Source organism: Brachyhypopomus gauderio, chromosome 16 (genome assembly GCF_052324685.1).
Source record: "Brachyhypopomus gauderio isolate BG-103 chromosome 16, BGAUD_0.2, whole genome shotgun sequence".
NCBI classification, from domain to species: Eukaryota; Metazoa; Chordata; class Actinopteri; order Gymnotiformes; family Hypopomidae; genus Brachyhypopomus; species Brachyhypopomus gauderio.
This window is the reverse complement of record NC_135226.1, coordinates 16,636,854-16,661,540: the sequence shown is the minus strand read 5'-3', so window position 1 is coordinate 16,661,540 and position 24,687 is coordinate 16,636,854. Positions and strand designations below refer to the sequence as shown.

At 42.3% G+C, this 24,687-nt stretch overlaps 3 protein-coding genes across 3 annotated transcripts; all 3 read right to left on the bottom strand.

Annotated features, from left to right (window-relative positions):
• Window positions 1-971: 971 nt before the first annotated feature.
• On the bottom strand, window positions 972-1,910 carry LOC143477393 (olfactory receptor 4S1-like). Its single transcript, XM_076975973.1, has one exon. The coding sequence runs from the start codon at window positions 1,908-1,910 to the stop codon at window positions 972-974; it is 939 nt and encodes a 312-aa protein (XP_076832088.1).
• Window positions 1,911-11,964: 10,054 nt separating this feature from the next.
• On the bottom strand, window positions 11,965-12,855 carry LOC143477392 (olfactory receptor 4B13-like). The gene has a single exon (XM_076975972.1). It carries the CDS (start codon window positions 12,853-12,855, stop codon window positions 11,965-11,967), a length of 891 nt encoding a protein of 296 aa, XP_076832087.1.
• A 7,326-nt stretch (window positions 12,856-20,181) lies between these two features.
• On the bottom strand, window positions 20,182-21,066 carry LOC143477391 (olfactory receptor 4E1-like). The gene has a single exon (XM_076975971.1). It carries the CDS (start codon window positions 21,064-21,066, stop codon window positions 20,182-20,184), a length of 885 nt encoding a protein of 294 aa, XP_076832086.1.
• Between the last annotated feature and the right edge of the window lie 3,621 nt (window positions 21,067-24,687).

Genomic DNA, 24,687 nt, shown 5'->3' with positions numbered 1-24,687 from the left:
CATGTAATTGGCCTTCAGTTTAAATTTCTGCCCGCATTTAATTTTTCACCATCAATATTTTTTTACTCAGTAATGTGAGAGCATTCAAATGTAGTGAAGTAAAACTACTTGGGTCAAAATGTACTCAAGTAAAAGTAAAAATTACATATTTCAAAAACTACTCAGAAAATTACAAATTACTCATAAAAAGTACTCAATTACAGTAATGTGAGTAAATGTAATTAGTCACTTTCCACCTCTGCTGACGAGGCATTCAGTGAATCTTGACAGTGAGAAATGTTAAGTTCACGCTAGAAATTGAAAGACTCAGGCTGGCTAACAGCGTGATGCACGTTTGTGATACCAAGCCCAAAACCTTGCACGAGCATTTGAAATATGGGCCACGATTGGTCATCAGAAATGTGACTCCGCTATTAAGTTTCTTTTATATTATTATATATAAATATATATTATACATAAATGATGAAATAAATTACTTTTAAGTACTTTACATTTTTTTTTTACTTTTCAAGGACTATTCAGTACTGGATTTTAGCATGTTTATTTTTAATGACTTTCCAGATTTTTCAGGACCCGTACGAACCCTGTGTAGATAATATGTTAAACATTTTAAACACTTTTCCAAAACTAAGTTCATTATTAAACATATTATATATATCGGCCAGATATTTCAGTTTTTCAATTCTAACAGTTTTAGAAACGGTCAATTAAGAATTCTTCAGGCCAACTTCTGAGTAATTCATTTTTAAAATACATGCGATAAATCGTTCATGATAACATCATGCAGTTCTGCTGTCGAGAACTGATTTCATCTTAGGCTACAGTTTTTTTTTTTTTTTTGTTCCAATTGATTGGTTTTAACACACAAGAGTGACCACATTTTCTTTGGAAGAAAATAAATACAATTTTCTCTGTTCTAAAGCTAAGAAAATTATGCCTAGATTAAGGCAGAGGGCTTTTTGGCACAGATATCAGCCCTGTCTCAGTGCTTTAAATTTGTTCACATACAGTTTCACAAACTGGCGCCGCATCTGGGTCAGTTTCATTCCATATATTATGGGATTTAGAAGAGGAGGCAAAACAAGAAACTCCATACCCAATATATTGTGCAGAGCTTGCTGTGATTGACTTTTGATATAGCGAGAATGTGTAATATCAAAGAGCATTGCAACAGTAAAGTTGGTGAGGGTGATTAAATGGGGAAGACATGTCTGCATGAATTTAACCTTCCCTGTCTTGGATTGTAAAGAGGTTCTGATGATGTAAATATATGATGTAATTATAAATGTTATTTGAGCAACAAGAGAAAGTGTTAGAATATTCCCATACACATCAAGCATAGTCACATCTGTGCAAGATAGCATAATAATGTCCACGACTGAACAGTAAAGTTTATCAATATCATTACCACATAAAGGCAAACTGGCTGTCATCACTGTCATAATGGCTGTCTGCAGTAAGGAGAAGAGCCAACTAAAAGCCAGCAGTTTCCCAACATTCTGATATGTCATAATGGTGAGATATTCCAAAGGCTTACAAATAGCTACATACCTGTCATATGCCATAACTGTTAGACACGTTATTTCACACAAAGTATAAAAGAAAATTACATATGTTTGTATCTGACAAGCTATATATGAGATGATCGATGAGTCTGATAAAAGATCAGCAAGGATCTTTGGATAGAAAGCAGAAGCACCACAAATTCCATTTACAAACAAACTGCATATGAACAGATACATAGGTTCACAAAGTGTCTTATCCAGAACAATTGTTATGACTAGCAGCAAATTTACAAACAGTGTAATTATGTACACAATAAGTCCAAATGCAAAGTAAATTTGTTTGTGTGTCATTGTGTCATTCAGTCCATGAAGTACAAAGATGAACTCTGTGGATGAATTTTCCATCACTCGTTCTCAGTCCATTTATATACAAAATCTGACTACAATCATTCAAAATGTACAAGCATCAATTTAAAAAAGAATTCTCTGAGTGATGTTTTTTCCTTGTGCATATATCTCCATAACATGTTCACAACCATCTGATGTTCATTTCTGAGGCATTGTAGTGCTGACTTTCACATAGTCAGTTGCTTTTCTTGTGTGGTACCCATGCTTATATATCCAAAGTTTTGTTATTTAGATGATGTTGACAATGATGTAGCAGCTCCCTGAAGATGCAATTTAATGATGAGCTCACTACAAGTTAAAATACATAATGACATTATTGAAAATCCACAAACACTTTGTCTTTGTGTCAATGGAGGAAAAAAAAAGTATTAATCTGTAACTCTGATCTGGTCAGAGTGAACTTCCTCTCATGCATGGCCTACATACAGGAACCAAAATGTCAAGCAACAAAGCCATAAAATGGTTTACCTGGTGGCACACTAAGTTCCATAAAGTACAAAGATTAGGAAAGCATAAACCTAGCATTTTTCTGACTAAGGAACCATGACCCTAAATTCCATCAGACTCAATAAATTACCAGGTAAACTCACTTTCTCATCCATCCACCAAGTTTTTGCTAATTGATGGTGGATTTATGTCCTACGGGTATTCATTGCCCCACTGTGAAAACAAGGGCTATTGAATATGCATGAACTTAGACATGTGCTTTCCTCACTGTATACCTGATAATATAACAGAGTGGATGATAGAGTGGAGAGCAGAAATGCAGGAAGTCATTTCAGTTAATAGTCAATAATCAATAGTATCTTACTATTGTTTCTAGTGATGGGACATCTGAAGCGAGGCTTCGAGGCGTGTACCGAGTAAAAAGGGGGCGTGTCCGATGAAGCCCCGCTTCGGAGCTTGTGTCATATTGAGCAAAATCACGTGATCAGCAACAAACGAGGCCTCGGATAACATCGGCCACGTCATTGCTTCATTTTGCGTATCGTTTTTCAAAATAAAAGCACTATGAACCCTGTTGCTTCGTGGGTTGTAGTGGGTGGTTAAATTTTTATTTTAATTTAAAATCTGGAACGTTCTAAATTCTTTTTGTTTGATCAGGATGTACATCAGATTCACACATCAAAAACAGACTAAAAACCATTGGAAGAGGCAAACCTTGTTTGTAATGTTAAAAACATTTTACATTTACAGTGGGGAAAATAAGTATTTAGTCAGTCACCAATTGTCCAAGTTCCAGGCTGGGAAGACTGAATCTGCAATAGGCAAGCAGCTTGATGTGAAGAAATCTACTGTGGGAGCAATAATCAGAAAATGGAAGACCTACAAGACCACTACTAATCTCCCTCGATCTGGGGCTCCATGCCAGATCTCAGCCTGTGGGGTCAAAATGATCACAAGAACGGTGAGGAAAAATCCCAGAACCACAAGGGGGGATCTAGTGAATGACGTGCAGAAAGCTGGGACCAAAGTTACAAAGGCTACCATCAGCAACACACTACGACGCCAGGGACTCAGATCTTGCAGTGCCAGATGTGTCCCCCTGCTTAAGCCAGTCCATATTCAGGCACGTCTGAAGTTTGCTAGAGAGCATTTGGATGTTCCAGAAGAGTATTGGGAGAATGTCATATGGTCAGATGAAAGCAAAGTAGAACTATTTGGTAAAAACACAACTCGTCGTGTTTGGAGGACAGTGAATGCTGAGTTGCATCCAAAGAACACCATACCAACTGTCAAGCATGGGGGTGCAACATCATGCTTTGGGGCTATTTCTCTGCAAAGGGACCAGAACGACTGGTCCGTGTACATGAAAGAATGAATGGGGCCATGTATTGTGAGATTTTGGGTGCAAACCTCCTTCCATCAGCAAGGGCAATGAAGATGAAATGTGGCTGGGTCTTTCAGCATGACAATGATCCCAAACACGCTGCCAGGGCAACAAAGGAGTGGCTTCGTAAGAAACATTTCTAGGTCCTGGAGTGGCCTAGCCAGTCTCCCGATCTCAACCCCACCGAAAACCTTTGGAGGGAGTTAAAAGTCCGTGTTGCCCGCCGACAGCCCCAAAACATCACTGCTTTAATAGAGGAGATCTGCATGGAGGAATGGGCCAACATACCAGCAACAGTGTGTGCCAACCTTGTGAAGACTTACAGAAAACGTTTGACCTCTGTCATTGCCAACAGAGGATATACAACAAAGTACTGAGATGAACTTTTGTTATTGACCAAATACTTATTTTCCACCATTATTTGCAAATAAATTCTTTAAAAGTCAGACAAAATGATTTTCTCAAATTTTTTTTCACATTTTGTCTCTCATAGTTGAGGTCTACCTATGATGTCAATTACCGGCCTCTCTCATCTTTTTAAGTGGGAGAACTTGCACAATTGGTGACTGACTAAATACTTATTTTCCCCACTGTACCAGACGCCCTTATCCAGAGCGACTTACACTTTATCTCATTTTTATACAAGTGAGCAATTGAGGGTTAAGAGCCATGCTCAGGGGTACCTCAGTCATGGCCTCAGGTCTGGGGATCAAACCCACGACCCTCCGGTTACAAGACCAGTTCCCTAACCACTTTCCTTCCCTAACCACCAGGCCATGACTGCCAAACCAGATCTAGAACCCCCAAGAAGCAATTATTTTAAACACATTCTTTTTTTACTCAGTTTCTAACTCAAAATATTCAGTCTGCCTCAACAATCACTCAGTTCCCAATATAGTAAAGTACAACATATCTTCATTGTCAAATAAGTCCATGACATACAAGAAAACCCAACACAACCACTGATGGTCAAGGATTAGATTGGCTACAAATCATTTTAATAATTAAAACATGTCAATTAATATGATTTAATTGATTCTCTGTTACTAAACATGAGTTTGATGGAAACTTTGTGACAATATTGCATTTACAAATTTTTGAAAGTATGATCCAACTGAATGACAAGGCTGTTACAGTTTCAGCAGCAGATGTCACTAGTGAGTGATGAATGAAGCCTCGAGTAATGAACCTTTTTGCAAAGCAAAGGGTTGGAAAGCTTCATTGCTTCATGAGGCTTCATTTGCCCATCACTACTTACTACTAGTGCAACAAATGTAGACTCAATCATACAAAGTAAGAATCAACAACCGAATTATCAAATCTCATCTAAAAAGGGGAAACCGAATGTGCACAAAACCGAGGCGTAACGCCCCTCGTCCATGTCCACTTCCACCTTTATACTTGTCATACTCTTCTTCTTCCTCCCTCTGTCGTCACGTTAAGCCGCATCAGGTGTGGAAGGCGAAGAACAGACGGCCCACTGTAAACAGGGGCCCCCTGTCTTAAAGGGGCAGACTCATAACAGACACAGGCATAACTGACATCATTATGACACAATACGACGGAGATCATAACACTATCCAATTAAAAGATTCAAATTTTATGTTATGTTATTGTTTATTTAATTAGTGTTTTTGTAGGTTTGCTAAATTCCATTAGTGCATGTTCATCTGAATTCACTCATCCCATCTTAAATCAAGCCAACTAGACTTGTTACACTGATTTTAGACAACATTTATTAGAGAAATAAAATACAATTTCTATTATGCCAATTGGTATTGTTAAAAACATTTAATGATCACATATGGACACAAATACATCACCACCCACCAGATGATCAGGATAACTTGTCTCATTTAGAGGTTTTTCATTAACATTTTCAGCATTTTATAGCCTAATTGTCACATTTAGTTCCAGCTCCACCTGTCAGACTTGTTGTCATGTTCTCTTTAGCACCTCCTGTCTTTCTATTTTGGTATTCTGTGTGTGTTTTTGTTTTTATTCTAGTTGTCACACCCTTTTATTTGTAATTCCGTCTCTCTTTATTGTTCCCTGCCTCATTTCTCTGTGTATTAAAACTCTGTGTTTTGTCTTCCTGCTTGCTGGTCTTTGTACGTAGCCTGATGTTCCCCATTCTCTGTGTTTCTCGGTGCCTTGTCCTCCTGGTGTCTTGGTACAGCTCCTCACCTCCAGGTGGGTCCATGTGTTTATGTCTGTCCATATACAGTCGTTTCCATGTGTGTCTTGATCTTTGTGTGTTCATCTGTGTCGTTTGTTTTATTCGTCTCTTGTCTCGTTATCTTTACTCATTATCTTTATGTGCTGCACTTGTGTCTTGTCCTCCGTGAATTTAAGTATGCCCTCCTGATATGACCCTGGACTGTTACAACAACTCTGATTATGGATTTGCCTTGAATAAATCTTGCTCTTCTCTACATCTAACTCCTCTTAGTCATTCATTAAACTAATTTACTCTTCCTGCAATTTTCAAGATTGTCTAGAGATGCTGAGTCTTGCAGTACTGATTATTTTGGAGTAGTATATCCAAAATACTTCAATATCTTTCTCTAGACAGTAGACACAGTTCTGCATGGCTCTTTTCCTGGCACTGAAAGACCATTATACGGTGGCCCTGAAAGCCCATCGTGATGCACGCGAAAAACGTGCTGCAAATACGCAAAACAAATGCATCAAAAAGACAATGCGTGCACTACATTTCGGAAGCGCATTGCAAATTCAGAAATGCTGCAAAACCAGCTACAACACAACGGAAGTGGCCCACAACACAACGGACGTGTTTCTAGACTAATGTAAGGAATGCCGTCTGATATGTCCCTCCTAGATTCACCTGCTGCTAATCACCACGCCCCCTTTTCAGTCACATATATACACCTTCCTACCACTTCCTCGTCGCGAAGTATTGCCGTTTCCATGCAGCATACCAAGCGTTTCCATTGCCTGTTCGATCTCCTGTGCTCTGACCCTTGCTTTCTCCTCAGACCTCGCCTCCTGTCTAGCCCTCCTGTACCTCCCGGATTCTGCCCTCTCGTTATGACCCTGGACCGTCCTGACCATCCCAAGAAAATGCTATCGTTGTTACTACATCTAGCGCTAGTGATACTCGTACCATTTTCTGTAAACGTGACTCATTTGAATAAAAGCGGTATACTTCCGCAGTTGGATCCCTCTCTGTCTGGTCAATACGTTACAGAATACTTCGCCTACAACATGGATCCAGCAGAAGTTACCGTTACAACACTCACCGAGACGATCCACCAACTCATACAGGAAGATCATACAGGATCAAGGGGTAAACATCACTGCGCTCCAAGAAACTGTCCGTCTGGTCACCGCTGCTACTTCTTCGACCATGAACGTCCCCGTAGCAGAACCTGAACATTACGATGGGTCTCCTGACTGCTGCCGTAATTTTCTCATGCAATGTTCTATATATTTCACATATCACCCTGCCCGATTCCAGACCGAACTGCAGAAGATTCACTTCATCCTGTTGTTTCTCACGGGTGTAGCAGGTACTTGGGGCACAGCGTTGTGGGACTTTAACGACCCAGCTCTCCAGTCTGAAAATCATTTCACTGCCTTGTTCAGAGCTGTCTTCGATCATCCCGCAGATGGCCGTGACGTTGGAGACCGACTTTACGAACTCCAACAAGGACAACGAAGTGCAGCTGACTATGCGAGGGAGTTCCGCACACTGGCTACAGGGAGTGGATGGAGTGACTTGGCCCTGAAAACGGTATTCCGCCGTGGTCTGAAGGCAGATATGTACAGGTTGAACTCGCCTGCAGGAGTGAAACCCTCACGTTAGCGGAATTCATCCAAGCTGCCATACAAGTTGACAAGTTGAGAACCTACCGTTCTAATAGTGTTGACTCCCCCTTCGCCACGTCTTGCACACCACCGTCCCAGACGTGTGTCACTAGCCTTCATGCAGCTGATGAGTCCTTGCGGCTGGGCAGATCCCCACTTATGTGTCAGTCTTTACTGGATACCCGAAGAAATAACCAAGTAAACCTACCCAAACAAATATCCTGGGGAGGTATAGTCACGCACCTGTCAGCTTTGGTTGATTCGGGAGCTGCCGGTGATTTTATAGATCCGGACCTAGCCTATCACCTATGCCTCCCCACCTTACCTGTAGAACCTCCCTTGAAAGTAAATTCGCTAAACGGTCAACCTATAGGCGAGGGTGTAATAACGCTTCGTACCTGTCCCGTCGAACTGTGAGTAGGCTTGTTCCACAGCGAAATGCGGGAATTCTTCCTCATCTCCACACCCCGAGATCCCGTCATACTCGGCTTCCCGTGGCTGTCTACACACGACCCGAAAATCTCCTGGAAGAGATGCGAGCTCATACGGTGGAAGGCCAGCTGCCTCAGTGACTGCATGCACCTACCCCTCCGGTCCTCCTTGGTGGAAAGCCCCGACTCTCCTCTGTCTGACGTCGTCCCGGTGCAGTATCAAAGCTTCGCTGACGTTTTCAACAAAGACAGCGCCTGTCGTCTGCCTCCCCATCGTCCCTGTGATTGCGCAATAGACCTCCTACCTGGAGCCCCCTTACCTCGCAAGACAAAACCTTACCCTCTGTCACGTCCTGAAGATCTGGCGATGGAGTCCTATGTCCACTCCACTTCTCCAGTAGTGGCCGGTTTCTTCTTCATCGAAAAGAAGGATGGGGGATTGTGTCCTTGTATCGATTACCGTGCCCTGAACGCCGTTACATCCAAGTATGCGTACCCTCTCCCTTTTATCGCCGCGTCACAGGAACGCCTTATGGGAGCTAATGTGTTCACAAAGCTGGTGCTTACAACCTGATCCGTATCAGAGAGGGCGATGAGTGGAAGACTGCCTTTGTTACCCCCAGAGGACACTACGAGTACTTAGTAATGCCGTATGAACTGACAAACAGCCCCTCCGTATTCCAAGCATTCATGGATGAGATCTTCCGTGACATCATTGATAAATTTGTGTTTGTTTATATTGACGATACCCTGATTTACTCCCCTTCTGTCTTGGAACACGTCCAACACGTCTCTGCGGTACTACAATGCCTGCGAGAACATAATCTCTATGTAAAGGCAGAGAAGTGCGAGTTTAATCGCTCCTCGATGACGTTCCTGGGGTGTACTCTTTCCCCTGGTCGGATCTCCATGGATTCAGGAAAGGTGGAGGCTGTCACGAAGTGGCCGACATTCCGCTCCACGAAAGAACTACAAAGATTCCTGGGGTTTGCGAACTTCTGTCGCCGTTTCATCTGTGGTTTTGGTGAGTTGGCAGCCCCTCTGACTAATCTCTTGAAGGGTGGGGGAAATCGGCGCTTCACCTGGACAGCCGAAGAGGACCGAGCGTTCTCACTCCTCAAAAAAGCTTTCACGTCCGCTCCCATTCTGTATCTTCCCGACCCGCAGCTCCAGTTCATCGTGGAAGTAGGAGTAGGCGCTGTTCTCTCTCAACGGCAGGGGAACCCACCTAAGTTATACCCCTGCACCTACTTTTCCAGGAAATTATCACCCGCTGAGATGAATTATGATGTTGGTAACCGAGAACTCCTGGCCATCAAACTCGCCCTTGAACAATGGCGTCACAGGTTAGAAGGAGCGGAACATCCCTTTCTAGTTTATACTGACCACAAGAATCTTGAGTACTTGAAGTCAGCCAGACGCCTGAATCCACGACAAGCCAGATGGGCACTGTTTTTTCCCGTTTTTGCTTCACTGTATCTTACAGACCTGGATCTAAGAATGTCAAGGCAGATGCACTCTCACGGATCTACGAGAAGGACGAGGCAGTCAAAGCACCGGAGAAAATTCTGCAAGATTCCTGCTTCCTCGCAGCCATAAGATGGGACGTACAAGAAGAACTGGACGAAGCTCTACGCACTGACCCTAGTCCAGACGAGTGTCCTGAGGGTAAGCAGTATGTGTAAGCAGTATATATGGCCATCCAGGTATCACACGCACACAACATCTTATTTCACAACGTTACTGGTGGCCGTCCTGGGAGGATGACATACGTGATTACGTGCTGGCATGCTCCGTTTGTGCCCAGTCCCGTACTCCCCATACTCTTCCCGCGGGACAACTTCTTCCTCTGCCCATTCCTCTCCGACCATGGACACACCTCGCGATCGACTTCGTCACTGATTTGCCCACATCAGGAGGTAACACAGTGATAATGGTGATCGTAGACCATTTCTCTAAGATGTGTCGTCTAATTCCACGCCCAAGGCTACCTACAGCCATGGAAACAACTCTTGATCTGTTTAATTATGTCTTTCGTATATACGGCTTACCTGAAGATATCATCTCTGATAGAGGGACGCAGTTTACCTCCCAAGTTTGGAAACAGTTTTGCAAGCTTCTTGGTATCACAGTCAGTTTAACCTCGGGTTACCACCCCCAATCCAACGGTGAAGTAGAGCGGTACAACCAAGAGTTAGGGAGGTTTCTACGACAGTATTGCGTCTCCCAACACGATTGGCACAAGTACCTTCCATGGGCAGAGTACGCTCGGAATTCTATTGTGCACTCCGCCACTAAACTCACACCTTTTCAATGTGTTTATGGTTACCAACCTGCGTTCTTTCCCTGGGACAAGACACCTGCCAACTTTCCGGCTTTGGACGAGTGGTTGAAGCGCAGTGCCCGCACCTGGGAGATTGCACATGTTCATTTACGTTGCGCCCTACATACGCGCCGGCTCAACGCAGACCGCCGTCGTCTTCCTGCTTTGATCTATCACCCGGGACAGAGGGTATGGCTATCGACACGGGACCTTAATCTGAAACACCGGAGCAAAAAACTCAGCCCGCGTTACATCGGACCGTTTAAGATACTCAGCAGAGTCAGTGCTAGTGATACTCGTGCCGTTTTCTGTAAACGTGACTCATTTGAATAAAAGCGGTATACTTCCGCAGTTGGATCCCTCTCTGTCTGGTCAATATGTTACAACTAACTATTTTAAGCAGGGACTCTTGTAGGTTTTTAGTTTTTGTACCAGTTGTGTTAGTCTCATTATGTTGAATGGGATTTAAGTAGTAAAGCTCTTTAAATGTAGTTAGCTAGCTACATTGAAGGAGTTTTATTAATTCACCAAGCTAGCTATTTAGATACAAACTAATTTGTGTTAAATGGGATCCTTAAATCAGGATTTTTAAGCTTTGGTTTCTGTCTAAATACCTAGCTAGCTAGCCAGCTACATTTAAAGAGCATTTAGCTCTTTACCCGTGATAAAAGCAGTGACTACCTAATGATAAGTAAACAGTTTTATCATGGGTGAGCAAAATTATGAAGTATGTGTCAAAATGATTCACCAAAATATAAACATAACCTGGTAAGAGACGAAGGGAATAACACTGTAGGTTTTAAAAAAGAAATGAGTTGTGTTAGTATCTCATTTACGTCAAACATGATTGAATTAGTATTAAATCCAGAAACACTTCCGTGGTGTTGTGGGCCACTTCCGTTGTGTTGTAGCTGGTTTTGCAGCATTTATGAATTTGCAGTGTGTTTCTGAAATGTAGTGCACGCGTTGTCATTTTGATGCATTTGCTTTGCGTATTTGCAGTGCGTTTTTTGCGTGCGTTGCGATGGGCTTTCAGGACCACCATACCATTACCTTACCATACATCTTTCTGTCGCTTCCACATATGGCCAACAAACAATGTGTGTGTCTTAATGTGATTTAATAATATTCATTTGGACACTTTACCCAAGTATGTTAAACTATTTGGCAGCTGCATTTGGGAGAGGGTGAAAGTCATTGAATGTTTAAAGAGTGTAATATGGAGTCCCACACACATACCGGAATGGTATCCAACTGACAATTTACATTACACTTCCTTGGACTACAGTAACTGTAAACCAGCAAACTGTTCTATTAAAATTTTAAAACACATGCAAAAATTTTTTTTCCACACTAAACATTTTAAACACTAAACACAGAAACCATAAACATATATATATATATATATTTTAAATAAAGCATTTAGACACCTAGTTTTGCAGATGCTTCATACAGAACTTGTCAATTCTAGCAAAGTTTTAACAAAACAGGTATTTTAAATATTTAAAAGACAGGTCATGATAGCAAATCATGATAGCATCTTGCAAACCAGGAGAGGGTATGAAGGGTGTGTGCTGTTTATCCTCTATCCTCTAAAATTTAGAAACATATGCCTGAAAGTAGGGAGAAAACTTCTTAGCCCAGTCTCAATACTTTTAATTTGTTGATGTACATTTTCACAAATTGTTGTCGCATCTGAGTTAGTTTCATTCCATATATTATGGGATTTAGGAGGGGAGGCACCACAAGAAACTCTATACCCAATATATTGCGCAGAGCTTGCTGTGTCTGACTTTTGACGTAATAAGAATATATGATTTCAAAGTTTAGGGAAACAGTGAAGTTTGTGAGTGAAATTAAATGGGGAAGACACGTCTGCATGAATTTAACCCTCCCTGTTTTTGATCGTAAAGACGTTCTGATGATATGAATATATGACACAATGACAAATATTACTTGGGAAATATGATAAATTATTAGGATGTTTCCATACACGTCCATCATAGTCACATCTTTGCAAGATAGTTTAGCAACCTCCCAGTTAGAGCAATAAAGCATATCAATGTCATTACCACATAAAGGCAATCTGACTGTCAGCACTGCCCCAATGGCTGTTTGCAATATGGAGAAGAGCCAACTAAAAGCCAGTAGTTTCATAACCTTCTGGTGGGTCATAATAGAGATATATTCCAAAGGCTTACAAATAGCTACATATCTGTCATATGACATGACTGTTAAACTTGTGAGTTCACACAAAGCATAACAGAAAATTACATATGTTTGTATCAAGCATGCTTTAAATGATATAACCTGAGAGTCTAATAAAAGATCAGCAAGGATATTTGGATAGAAAGCAGAAGCACCACATATTCCATTAACAAACAAACTGCATATGAACAGATACATAGGTTCATGAAGTGTCAAAATATAGAAAAGAAGACCAAATGTAAAGTAAATATGTCTGTTTGTTGCTGTGTCATTCAATCCATGAAGCACAAACATGAATTCTTCAGTGGAATTTTCCATCACTCCTCAGAAAATTTGTATATAAAGCCAGACTGCAAGATTTTAAAAAGTTTCATAGGTATCATTCTCCAAAAAAAATAGAATAATCTTTTGAATGTCTTTCTGAATATTGTCTGAATGTTTTTCTTACATGAATTCTATTTGAATTCTTCTAGTTCATGAATTTCTGTAGTGCTGACTTTCTCATAGCCATTTACTTTCAATGCTTCACACTCCTGCTTATATATCCCATAATGTTCTGTGATCTGGTATGTGTTGTTGATTTTGTGGGAGCTCCCTAAAGACGTAATTTACTGCAGAACTTACCACGTGAGTTTAAATATGTATTGTTGTTCCCATTCTCCACATGAAAGAAATGTAGAAGCTAGTGGACAGGCTGGTGTTTCTAGTGTGAACACAAAGCTTAAACAGAATTAGAGTAAATCTTGTAGTTCTTTTCTCAACTTATAGCTTTTATAGTCATGGTCTGGTGGTTAAGGAACCGGTATTATGGCTGGAGGGTTGTTGGTTTGATTTCCAGGCCCTAGGTCATAACTGAAGTGCCCTTAAGGAAGGCTTTTAACCCCAACTGCCGCCCAGGGACCAGACTAGGGCTACTCACTGCTCTGTGCACGTGTGTACCACAGCCTTCTAATGCTCACTTGTGTGTGTTTGTGTTGTTCTCATTGTATAGATGGGTAAATGTAAAGGACAAATTCTGACTGGGGTGAAAATCACAATTGGCAATATGGCAACTTAGCCTGTTTAACTGAGCTACATTACTAACGCTAGCCTGTTCAACTAACAATAACTATGTAATGCTATTTATATATATTTATTATAATTCTATCTAATATGTATAGAGTTATGGCAAATCTGTATATATCAGTGACGAATCGTGACCATTAAACCTGGGCCCGCTAACACCCCCCACCACCCCCCAAAAAAATTTGTTTCCTCTCATAATGAACTGCAATAAAGAAAAATCTGAGATGACAATACAGCTTCAGAAACGCAATGAACAATAACCTCTGTACAAGATAACTTCTAGTGTTCCTCGGAAGCGGAATATGTAAGTGACACGCATGAGGGCATCAAAGGAATTAATCGAAACAAGCTAGCGGTGGTATGCTGATGCTAGCTAGCGTTGCCACAGCAGGTGGAAATTATCATACAGTTAAGCCCGCCCACTAAGAGGGAAGATATGATTGGTCAATTTTACTGTCATTTGAAACTGGAATTGTGCTGAATTATAACTACCTGGCCCTCTGTAAATGAACAGCTGGAACACCAATCACCAACATTCTGTGGAGGCATCACAGTCCTGATAGGGGGAGACAGTCTCACAGGCTTCCACTTAACTTAACCCCTTACGTTCCAACACAGATTCAATAGACACGGTTGAATAATTTATTTGCTTATATTTTTGTAATTGTTTAGATGTGGGGGACAAAGAAGAAAATGTGGGCTTATGAGTTCCGTGAGTGTGCTGTCGCCTGGCTAAAGTTGCTTCATTGAGGTTCATGAGACAATGAGCTTCAGTCTCATTCCTCTACAGTTATGGAAACATTATATTGTAAATGCTTCTGTTTTGTGACTCAGTGTTGAATGTAACCAAGTGTTTCTAACCGAAAAAATCAAGTAAGTTTCGGTGCCATATTTTTAAATTGCTTTAATATTCTTCAGGACTACAGCTGTTACTGCCTCCATGTATTCTGTGTGTAATAAATTTCTTGTTAGATCATGAAATAGCACCACCCAACTGTGATCTGATTATTACTGTGATCTGGTTTTTTCCTCTTTAAAAGTAACATCAATTCTGGGAATTAAGTATATAATTAAATTAGTGTTGAATGTAAAATACCTTTAACTGTGAAAAGAAAAAATTCTCCCTTCTCCTGTCAAGCACCTGTGTCCTGACTCCCCCTTCAGGTGTGTATGTGTGTGTTTGTCTGTTCAAGTCCATGTGTACCTGTCTTTATGTGTGTGCTGCCCACATGTGTTTATGTTGGTGTGTAGGTTCCCTTATGTGCATGTATGTGTTGCATGCAGGCCCGTTGACAGTTTTGCTGGGGCCCGGGACAAGAAAGTTTAATGTGCCCCCCCCAGCCCCCCCATCCACGTCATTTGAATTTCCTCTGTAGCAGACAATCCTTGTGTTAGGTCATATAGTATATAATATAGCCACACATCAAAGCTGTTTCTGACAGCTGACTGGTTTATACTTGACGCATCGCGAGCGGCGCAAGGGTTCGCGAGGCGAAAATGACATAATCGCAATGGCTCCGTTCGTGCACGAGGGCCTGACGCGCTGTCGATTCACAAGGTCGTGCACCTCTCGACTTTTGTAACTTCGTGCGCTCCGCGCCTCAGCGCAATGAACAAAGTCACATTTCCAGGGTTCATACACCTTTATAAGGTGGAATTAAAGCACTTGTACGTCACTTTAAAGGTCCATTTCAATATTTTCCAGCACGGTAAACTTAATTAAGTTAAATATTTATACATATACTCGAAATGATTCAAAATAATTCGCTTTTTATTCACATTATTTAATGGTGGTTTATTTTCAAAACACCCAATCTTAACGTCTTCACGTTCTCTCATGTTTCGTCCTGGAATTACAAGAGGCTCAACGTAATACAAGAGAACTGTTCAGTCAGACAGCTATTTGTTGTGAAACGAAGTAGTTACAATTTCAAGCATTTTCAAGTACTTTAGCCTAAATTCCAGCACTTTTCAAATCTGGAACACAATGCAACTTTAAAATTCATCAGGTAAATGTTTTTCCTTTCTTTTCTGCGCTCCAGATTTCTGTATTCTTTAACTATCCACCACTGTATTAGTGATGTGTCGTTCGCGAACGATCCGGCTCTAAGAGCCGGCTCTTTGAAGTGAACGATTGGAACCGGCTCCACAATGGGAGCCGTTTTAGGATCCTATTTGGGAGCCGCTTTTTCGTTCAGTATTGCGCTTGTGCTCTGCACGTGCCACAGTTTTTTTCCAACATCGTTTTTATTTGTCCTTCGGTGCCTCGCTGTCTCTCCCTCTCCTTGCGCGTATTGCTCTGTTTCTGCCAGTGGTAGAGCATACTTGGCGCGTCGCGACCTGCGAGAGGGTCCGTGCGCCGAAAATGACGCAATCGCGGTTGCTCCGCCCCTGCGCGAGGACCCCCGTGCAAAGCGAGGTCGTGCACCTCTTCAGCGCAATGAACAAAGTCGTGTATGCCGGCTTCATACACCTTTACAAGGTGGAATTTAAGCACTTGTACGTCAATTTTCAATATTGAAAAAGGCCATTTTCAATATTTCCCAGCACCTTAAACTTAAATATTTATACATATACTCGAAATTATTCGAAATAATTCACTTTTTTATTACATCGATTCAGACATCTATTTGTTGTGAAACAAAATACAGTTACATTTTCAAGTAGCCTACTTTAGCCTACTTTAGCACTTTTCAAACCTGGAACACAATGCAACATTAATTTTCGTCAGGTAAATGTTCCTTCCCCTGTTTTTGAGGGGTGTTTCTTTATACTACCACATATCGTTTCGGACAACACTGCAAAGAATGTCTCCACTGCCCGCATGTCAAGCGTGTGCTCCACACATCTGACCAATCACACGCAGCTTTCAGTTAATAATGTGGTGGGAAAACACTGAAAAAAAAAGTCTCCACTTTTTTTGTGGAAACGGCAGGCAATTGACCAAGCTGTATTGCGTTCTATTTTGTGATAATTTAATAATTGGTTATAATAAAAGTTTTATTTATAAAGCATTGTTATGCAGCATTTTTACTCATCACAAGTGCTTAACAATGTCAATAATAAACAAAATGTAATAAAATTAGGTTTAAGCTATTAATTAATAATGTAAAAAATATATATGGTTATATTAATGAAATATTTCAAGATTATTAAAAAATTATAGACTTTAAATAAAAAATAAATTGCTGGGCTCTTTGATGGCAGCCCTTGCCCTGGGGCCCAGGACAACAGACCCGGTTGTCCCCCCCTGTCGACGGGGCTGGTTGCATGTGTGTAATTAAGTGTTTGTTAGTCTACGTGTTTGTTAGTTCTAGTTTGAAGTGACGTAAGTGTTACATGTTTTTGCTGGCACTAAGCGCTGTTATTATGAAGAAAAAGTAAAAGTCTCTTGTCTATGCATTTGCTACAACCTGGCCTGCATTACAGAATGTTTTAGCAGTGTGACATTTGACTAACAGCTAGCTCTTTACACTATATTTGATTAAGCTACAGCGAACAGTAAAACAAAATCTTTTCAATTCAGATTGGTAGCATACTCAAAATAAAACACTAATTATCTAAATCAGACTTGGAGTTGTTTAATTTGAATGAAATTTTAATTCATTCAAAAAGGTGGCGTATTCTTAAATTGAACTTGAAAACAGTAACTGTTTCAAATTGAAAACAGTTGTCACGTTGTGGGGGGGCCCCCTGCCGGTCGCCCCCGTTTACAGCGGCAGATGTCCTGTTTTTGGTCACATGATGTTCGTCCCTCAGGTGGGCGGGACCCGTGATCCATCTCACCTGAGGGTCGTTTGTTCGTCTATATATGTCTTGTCTTTGTACCAGTTGACTGCTGGTTATTATTTCCTTAATCTGGATCTATGTCACGGGTATTAGGTTTGCGCACTTTCTATTAAACCATCCTCTTTCCCTGAGACTTGGCGTGATCGCTTCCTTTTTAGTTGCTCACACCTGCCCGTCACAGAATAACCAGCCACTTTTCGGAAGCCGCCAGTCTCCTTTGCTTTCTCCTTCGTTCGTGGTCATGTCTCGTGGTAAGTGTTTGTCTACGTGCTGTGTGTTTGTCGTGTTTTGTCCGAGAGAATGTTGAGTCTGTCCCCACTCGTCCCGCCGTGTTTAAATGTTGATTGTGTTAAAACCCGTAAGTCACACGGCGGTGACTAGAGCTGGGGACCGGTAGACTCCGCTCTCGCCCAGCGAAACTGCCGGTGCCTCACATTGCACACGTCCGTTGTTCGTTATCGTCTGTATGTGTGTGTGTGTGTGTGTGTATGTACGTTGTGTTGTGTTTTAATAACGACGCGGACGTGAGTGAGTGTGTGAGTGTGCCGTGGTGTGTGTGTTTCGCTGGTGGTGTTCGTGTGTGTAAGTAGACGGGTCCACCGATGCGTGCTGCGCGCTAGAACGCGTGAGACGCGAATCTCTCTGCTCCTTCCGCCTCGCTCACCCGATATCCCGCGGTGACGGGGGTGAGCGACTGCGAGCCAGAGAGACGCGTCGCTGTGGGCGTCTCTCTGCGGATCTGCGGATCCCGTTGGGAAAACGGTGAGAGAGAGAGCTGGAGTAGGCGCGTCACGCTCCACAGAGCGCGCGCATCGGTGGGTCCTATCCGTTTGTGTGTGTTCTGTCTTTGCGTGTTCGTTTTGTCCTAGAGTGTAGCGTGCTTTGTTTTATGTAATTCCTCTCTTGCACCCCTCTTCACTGTGTGTGGGGAGGGGCCCATTAGAGGGCACAGAGGGCATCTTGGGTGCGTATATGTTATATGTTGTGTCTGTGTTTTTTGTTTTGTTATTCCCCGGAGGGCCCCCCCCTAAATATGTTTTTGGGGGGGAGCTATCGGGTTCCTGAGCCACGACATGTGGCTCAGAAGGCACTGCTCCATCAGGAGACCTGACCGGTTGGGAGGGACCCCTGAGCAAGGAGGAGCCCCTGTACCCCTTTATAGGCTGAGGATGCCTGGGGTGTAAGGACAGGGTGTCTCCTCATGCCAAGAAGGGGTCCCTTCCCCCCTGTGTAAAAGGGGGGTCAGTGGTCAGAGCAGTGAGTGTTTTGTGTTGTGTTGTCTGTGTGCGTGTGTGTGTGATGTGTTGCAGGTCGCTCCTGGTGGTGGACTGCGGCACTCCCGGACCTAGTGGGGTCTCCAGGAGGAGACCCTCTCCTTCGAGCTCGGGGTGACCAGCGTGTCCCTGATGCGCATTGCCAGGGCCCTGGTCTCTGGCGCTCCTGGGTTGGGTGGAGGAGTCCACCTTGAGATGAGGGGCCCCGGGAGGGGTTCACTCCCCAGGAGTCTGGGGTGACCCCTAGCGAAAAGAGCAGGGGTCAGTTCCGAGCGAGGAGGTAGGTTCGGGAGGTGGTCGGTAGAAGCCGTGGCCGCACCCCAGTGTGGCGGCCTGCACACATCCACATCTGTGACGTATGTTGGGCCATGTGCTCCCGGTCCGCACACAGTGGTGGGGCTTAAGCGGCCTAGGGCCGGTTAGGGCGCGAGGGCCCTGTGACCGACCGGGGCGTGGTTATCGTCTTGTTGACGGCCCAGTCGGTCCAGGGTCCCGCCCAGGAGGCGAGCTAACCTAATGTGTGTTTTTTGTTTCAGCTCCAGGACTGCCGGGAACGGGTCCCTGCCTTGTCTGCGTCCTGTGACGAGGAGCTTATGTGTGTTTTGTTTCAGCTCAGGACGGCAGGGAACGGATCCCTGTCTTGTCCCCGCCCTCCCGCCCCTTTGTTGTGTTTTGTCTGCTGCCGCTGTAAGCCGCACATCCGGAGGGGAGTGCGGCTTTGGTGGGGGGGTCTGTCACGTTGTGGGGGGGCCCTCTGCCGGTCGCCCCCGTTTACAGCGGCAGATGTCCTGTTTTTGGTCACGTGATGTTCGTCCCTCAGGTGGGCGAGACCCACGTTTCATTTGCTTTACACAAATGAAAAACCTAGTGTGAGCTACTCAGGTATCCATGCACTTGACTATAGTGTCATTTTAAACAACCCCATAAAAGTGATAGTTTAATAACTTTGATAATTTAATACTGGTGGTTTTTCTGTTTAATCGTACCTTGAACATCACGGTCAGAGAGACTGCAGGAAAATCATTTCTCAAATAACAGTAACATTTTTTGTGAGCGTTAAAACCTTTAGTTTTATTTAATGTAGATAATATCTTAAACTTAGTTTTGGAAAAGTGTCTAAAATGTTTACCAAACTAAGCTCATTATGAAACATATTATATATATGTATATATAGGCCAGATATTTCAGTTTTTCAATTCTAACAGTTTTAGAAACAGTCAATTAACAGTTCTTCAGGCCTACATGCCAATTTCTGAGTAATTCAGATTTAAAATACAGACGTTAAATTGTTCATGATTGAACAATTGTTCATTGTTCATGGTTGTTCATTGTTCATGCAGTTCTGGTGTTGAGAACTGATTTCATCTTATAGTTTTTTTTATTCCCTTCCAATTGATTGGTCTTAACACACAAGGGTGACCATGTTTTCTTTGGAAGAAAATCAATACAATGTTCTCTGCTCTAAAGCTAAGAAAATTATGCCTAGATTAAGGCAGAGGGCTTTTTGGCACAGATATCAGCCCTGTCTCAGTGCATTAAATTTGTTCACGTAGAGTTTCACAAACTGGCGCCGCATCTGGGTTAGATTAATTCCATATATTATGGGATTTAGGAGCGGAGGCAAAACAAGAAACTCCATACCCAATATATTGTGCAGAGCTTGCTGTGACTGACTTTTGATATAGCGAGAATGTGAAAGATCAAAGAATAGGCCAACAGTGAAATTGGTGAGGGTGATTAAATGGGGAATACATGTCTGCATAAATTTAACCCTCCCTGTCTTGGATTTTAAAGAGGTTCTGATTATATAAATATATGACGTAATTATAAAAGTTATTTGAGCAACAAGAGAAAGTGTTAGAATATTCCCATACACATCAATTATAGTCACATCTGTGCAAGATAGTATAACAATATCCACGACTGAACAGTAAAGTTTGTCAATGTCATTACCACATAAAGGCAAACTGGCTGTCATCACTGTCATGATGGCTGTCTGCAGTAAGGAGAAGAGCCAACTAAAAGCCAGCAGTTTCCCAACCTTCTTATATGTCATAATGGTGAGATATTCCAAAGGCTTACAAATAGCTACATACCTGTCATATGCCATGACTGTTAGACATGTGATTTCACACAAAGTATAAAAGAAAATTACATATGTTTGTGTCTGACAAGGTATATATGAAATGATTGATGAGTCTGATAGAAGATCAGAAAGAATCTTTGGATAGAAAGCAGAAGCACCACATATTCCATTTAGAAATAAACTGCATATAAACAGATACATAGGTTCACAAAGTGTCTTATCCAGAATAATTGTTATGACTAGCAGCAAATTTACAAACAGTGTAATTATGTACACAATAAGACCAAATGCAAAGTAAATTTGTTTGTTTGTCATTGTGTCATTCAGTCCATGAAGTACAAATACGAACTCTGTGGATGAATTTTCCATCAGTCGTTCTCAGTCCATTTAGATACAAAATCAGACTGCTATCATTTAAAATGTATAAGCATCAATTAACAAAGAATTCATGTTCTTAATGAATGTTCTTAATGATTTTTTTTCTTTCTGCATATATCTCCATAACGTACGTAACCATCTGATGTTCATTTCTGTGGCATTGTAGTGCTGACTACATGACTATAAGCATGGGTACCACGCATCAGTTGCTTTTCATGCGTGGTACCCATGCTTATATATCCAAAGTTTTGTTATTTAGTTGACAATGATGTAGCAGCTCCCTGATGATGCAATTTACTCATGAGCTTACTACAAGTTAAAAAAAACATAATGGTATTGATTGAAAATCCATGAACACTGGCTTTGCATCAATGGATAAAAAAAAAGAAGCTTTAATCTAAAACTCTGATCTGGTCAAAATGAACTTTCTCTCATCCATGGCCCACACACAGAAACCAAGATGTCAAGCAACAAAGCCATAAAATGGTTTACCTAGTGTCACACTGAAAGTGCCATAAAGTCCACTGATTAGGAAAGTACGATCCCGCTAGCATGTTGTTTCTGACTAAGAAACTATGACCCTAAATTCCACCAGACTCAATAAAATACCAGATAAACACACTTTCTAGTGTGGAAATTCTTCCTGTCCTACAGGAATTATTTGCCCCATTGTGAAAACAAAAGCTATTGAATATGCGTGATCCAAGACATGTGCTTTCCTCACTGTATACCTGATGTATTCATACCAGATTATAAATTCAATAGTGTGGGTTATAGAGTGCAGAGCAGAAATGCAGGAATTAATTTCAATCAATAGTCAATAAATCAATTGTATCGTTCTATCCAATTAAAAGATTCAAATTTCATGTTTCATTATTGTTTATTTAATTAGTGTTTTTGTTGGTTTGCTTAATTCCTTTAATGTGTGTTCGTCTGAATTCACTCATCCCATCTTAAATCAAGCAAACTGTAACATATTAAGCAGGCAGACAAGGATCCAAATGCCACTTTTATTAATAGATCGAATATACAGCACTTAAATATTTAGAGAATGATGCACAGGGGTGCTGCAAACAATGTCAGAATGGTCCAGGGTCATGCTGGGAAGACAGAGGCCAGAAGGTACAGTAGGGCTAGGCAGGGAACGAGGTCTAGGAGGAGAACAGAGGTCAGTACATGGAGAGACAATCGCTTGGGTAAAACACTCGGTATGTGGCATAGCAATAATACATCGCAATCCGGAACTGTGAAGTGGAAGTTTAAGTAGTCGTGAAAGGGGTGGGGTAATGAGTAGCAGGTGAACTGAATCTTCCCAGGATGGATCACGGGCTGTTTATACCACAAACTCGACTTGTTACACGGATTTTAGACATTTATTAGAGAAATAAAATACATTTTCTATTATGCCAATTGGTATTGTTAAAAAAATTAGGGAAATTTCAGTTTCAGTTCCTGGCCCACAGGCAGGCACTGCAGTCTCTGTGGGGACCGGAGAAGTCCGAAGACAGACCGTGAGGACCGGTGGAGCCTGTGGACGGGCTGCAGGGGCCAGCAGACGGGCCGAGTGGACCGGCGGGGCTGTGGGGACTGGCTGACAGGCCGTGAGTGATCTTCTGAGTTGCAGGGGCAGGAGCCATGGTCATCCCCAGCCGGGTAGTGGGGTTGGGAGCCATGGTTGACCCCATCTAGTTTGCGTGGGCAGGAGAAGAACGGTAGTAGACTACTTCCGCATCGGGGTGGGAGGAACGGAAATTGACCCCACCTGGGTCATGGAGGCATGAACAGTGGCTGACCCATTCTGGGTCATGGAGACAGGAACGGTGGCCGAGGAGACGGCATTGTCAGAAGATGCTTTGGCTGCAAGGGTCCTGGGGAATCTTGTTGCCGAGGAGGCCCTGGGAGGTGATGTGGCCGGGGAGGCCCTGGAGAGCGTTGTGGTAGGTGAAGTGTTGCTAGGGAGTGGTGCAGCAGGGGAGAAGATGCTCAGGAGTGGCGCAACAGGCGAGGAGACGGAATGATATGTGGCCCCAGGGCCGATAGGGTCGGCCTGTTGGGCTCTGAGGGTTTGGTGTGTCCGGTCACAGCTTCCCCCAAAATTGTCCTTGGGGAGCACAGCTGTGGGGGGTTCCCAGAGTCATGGGGGTGAGAACTGTGCAGCAACTCCAGCTAACCTAGTCCGCATTAAATTACAGAATCCCTCCAAGGTCCACGCCATTTCTCCATTTTATACTTCAGGGCAGAGAGCAAGAGAGGGAACGCATATGCGATTACCCATAGTATCCCTCAATATAAACAACTGGAGATGGGTCAGTCTGTCCTGGAAATGTTTGCTAACCAGGGGCATTGCAAGGCTAGCGGGAGCTGGCTCTGCCTACTGCGTCATATTATGGTCAGTCATTATTGTATATAATAGTCAATATAATAAGTGATATTATGCACCTGTGAAGCGGGGATAGAGGCAGCATGAGGCAAAGGCTGTGGACTAAAGGCTTTATTGTCCATGGTGCACAGAACAGAAATTCTCAGACCAAACGGTGATAATAGAGATCCTCCCTTGTCCGTGAGTCCTCCTGGTTTTGTTTAAGTCATGTCTGTGCGTATGTCATGTCCGGATTGCCTGCCCGTTATGACCCCTGCCTGCTATCTCGACTCTGCCTTTGGAATTTCCTTGAATAAATCTCGCTCTCCTCAGCGTTTGTGTCCGCCTCCCTGTTCTGCCCCGCGCGGAACGTTGTATAGATTCATACACAGACACACATACAAATATACATATATATATATATTAGGGGTGGGCATAGATTAATTTTTTTAATCTAGATTAATCTCACTGAAATCTTGAAATTAATCTAGATTAATCTAATCTAGATTAATCTCATCATCAAAATGGCTCATATGCGTGCTACCCAATTAATAACTAAAAGTCAGTTTTTGAGATAGGGTTTCTTAATACAGAGGGTGCATTAGACCAGGGGCTCATCTCCTGTTTCCAAAATGCATCAATGACTGCTTGAGAAAGCTGTTCTACTTTGATACTTGAAGAAAAAAAAACATGTTCAATAAAATGTACTCTTGTTCAATGGTTTATTCAGTTAAACATGAATTTGTAAGCCTACATACTGTACATTAAAAGGGGTTGATAACATTTTTATTCAGCTAAACATGATATTTGAAATGTAAGCCAACATTTAGTACATTTAACCTCACGGACGTAAGGGGGGGGGGACTTTTTCAAAAGCTGGTTTTGGTCCTCTGCTGTTTTAACGATTAAAAAGAAATATTTAAATAGCAACGAATCTAGCGCTAGGACCATGCAGAAAATGACCGCTCCGAGCTCCGCTCTGGTAACACTTTACGTTCTTAAAAATGAATTTTCCATGAAGCAAACCTGGCGACTTCGTGGCTGCATCCATGTAAACACACGAACGATTTGTAATTCACAGGTTTGAACACTCGTTCTCGCCCCTACTGTGCAATTTGGTTAGGAATACAGCCAAGCTAAACTATCAGCCAAGCTAAACTATCAAGGTGAAAGTCATCATAGTTTGCTTACCCATTTTG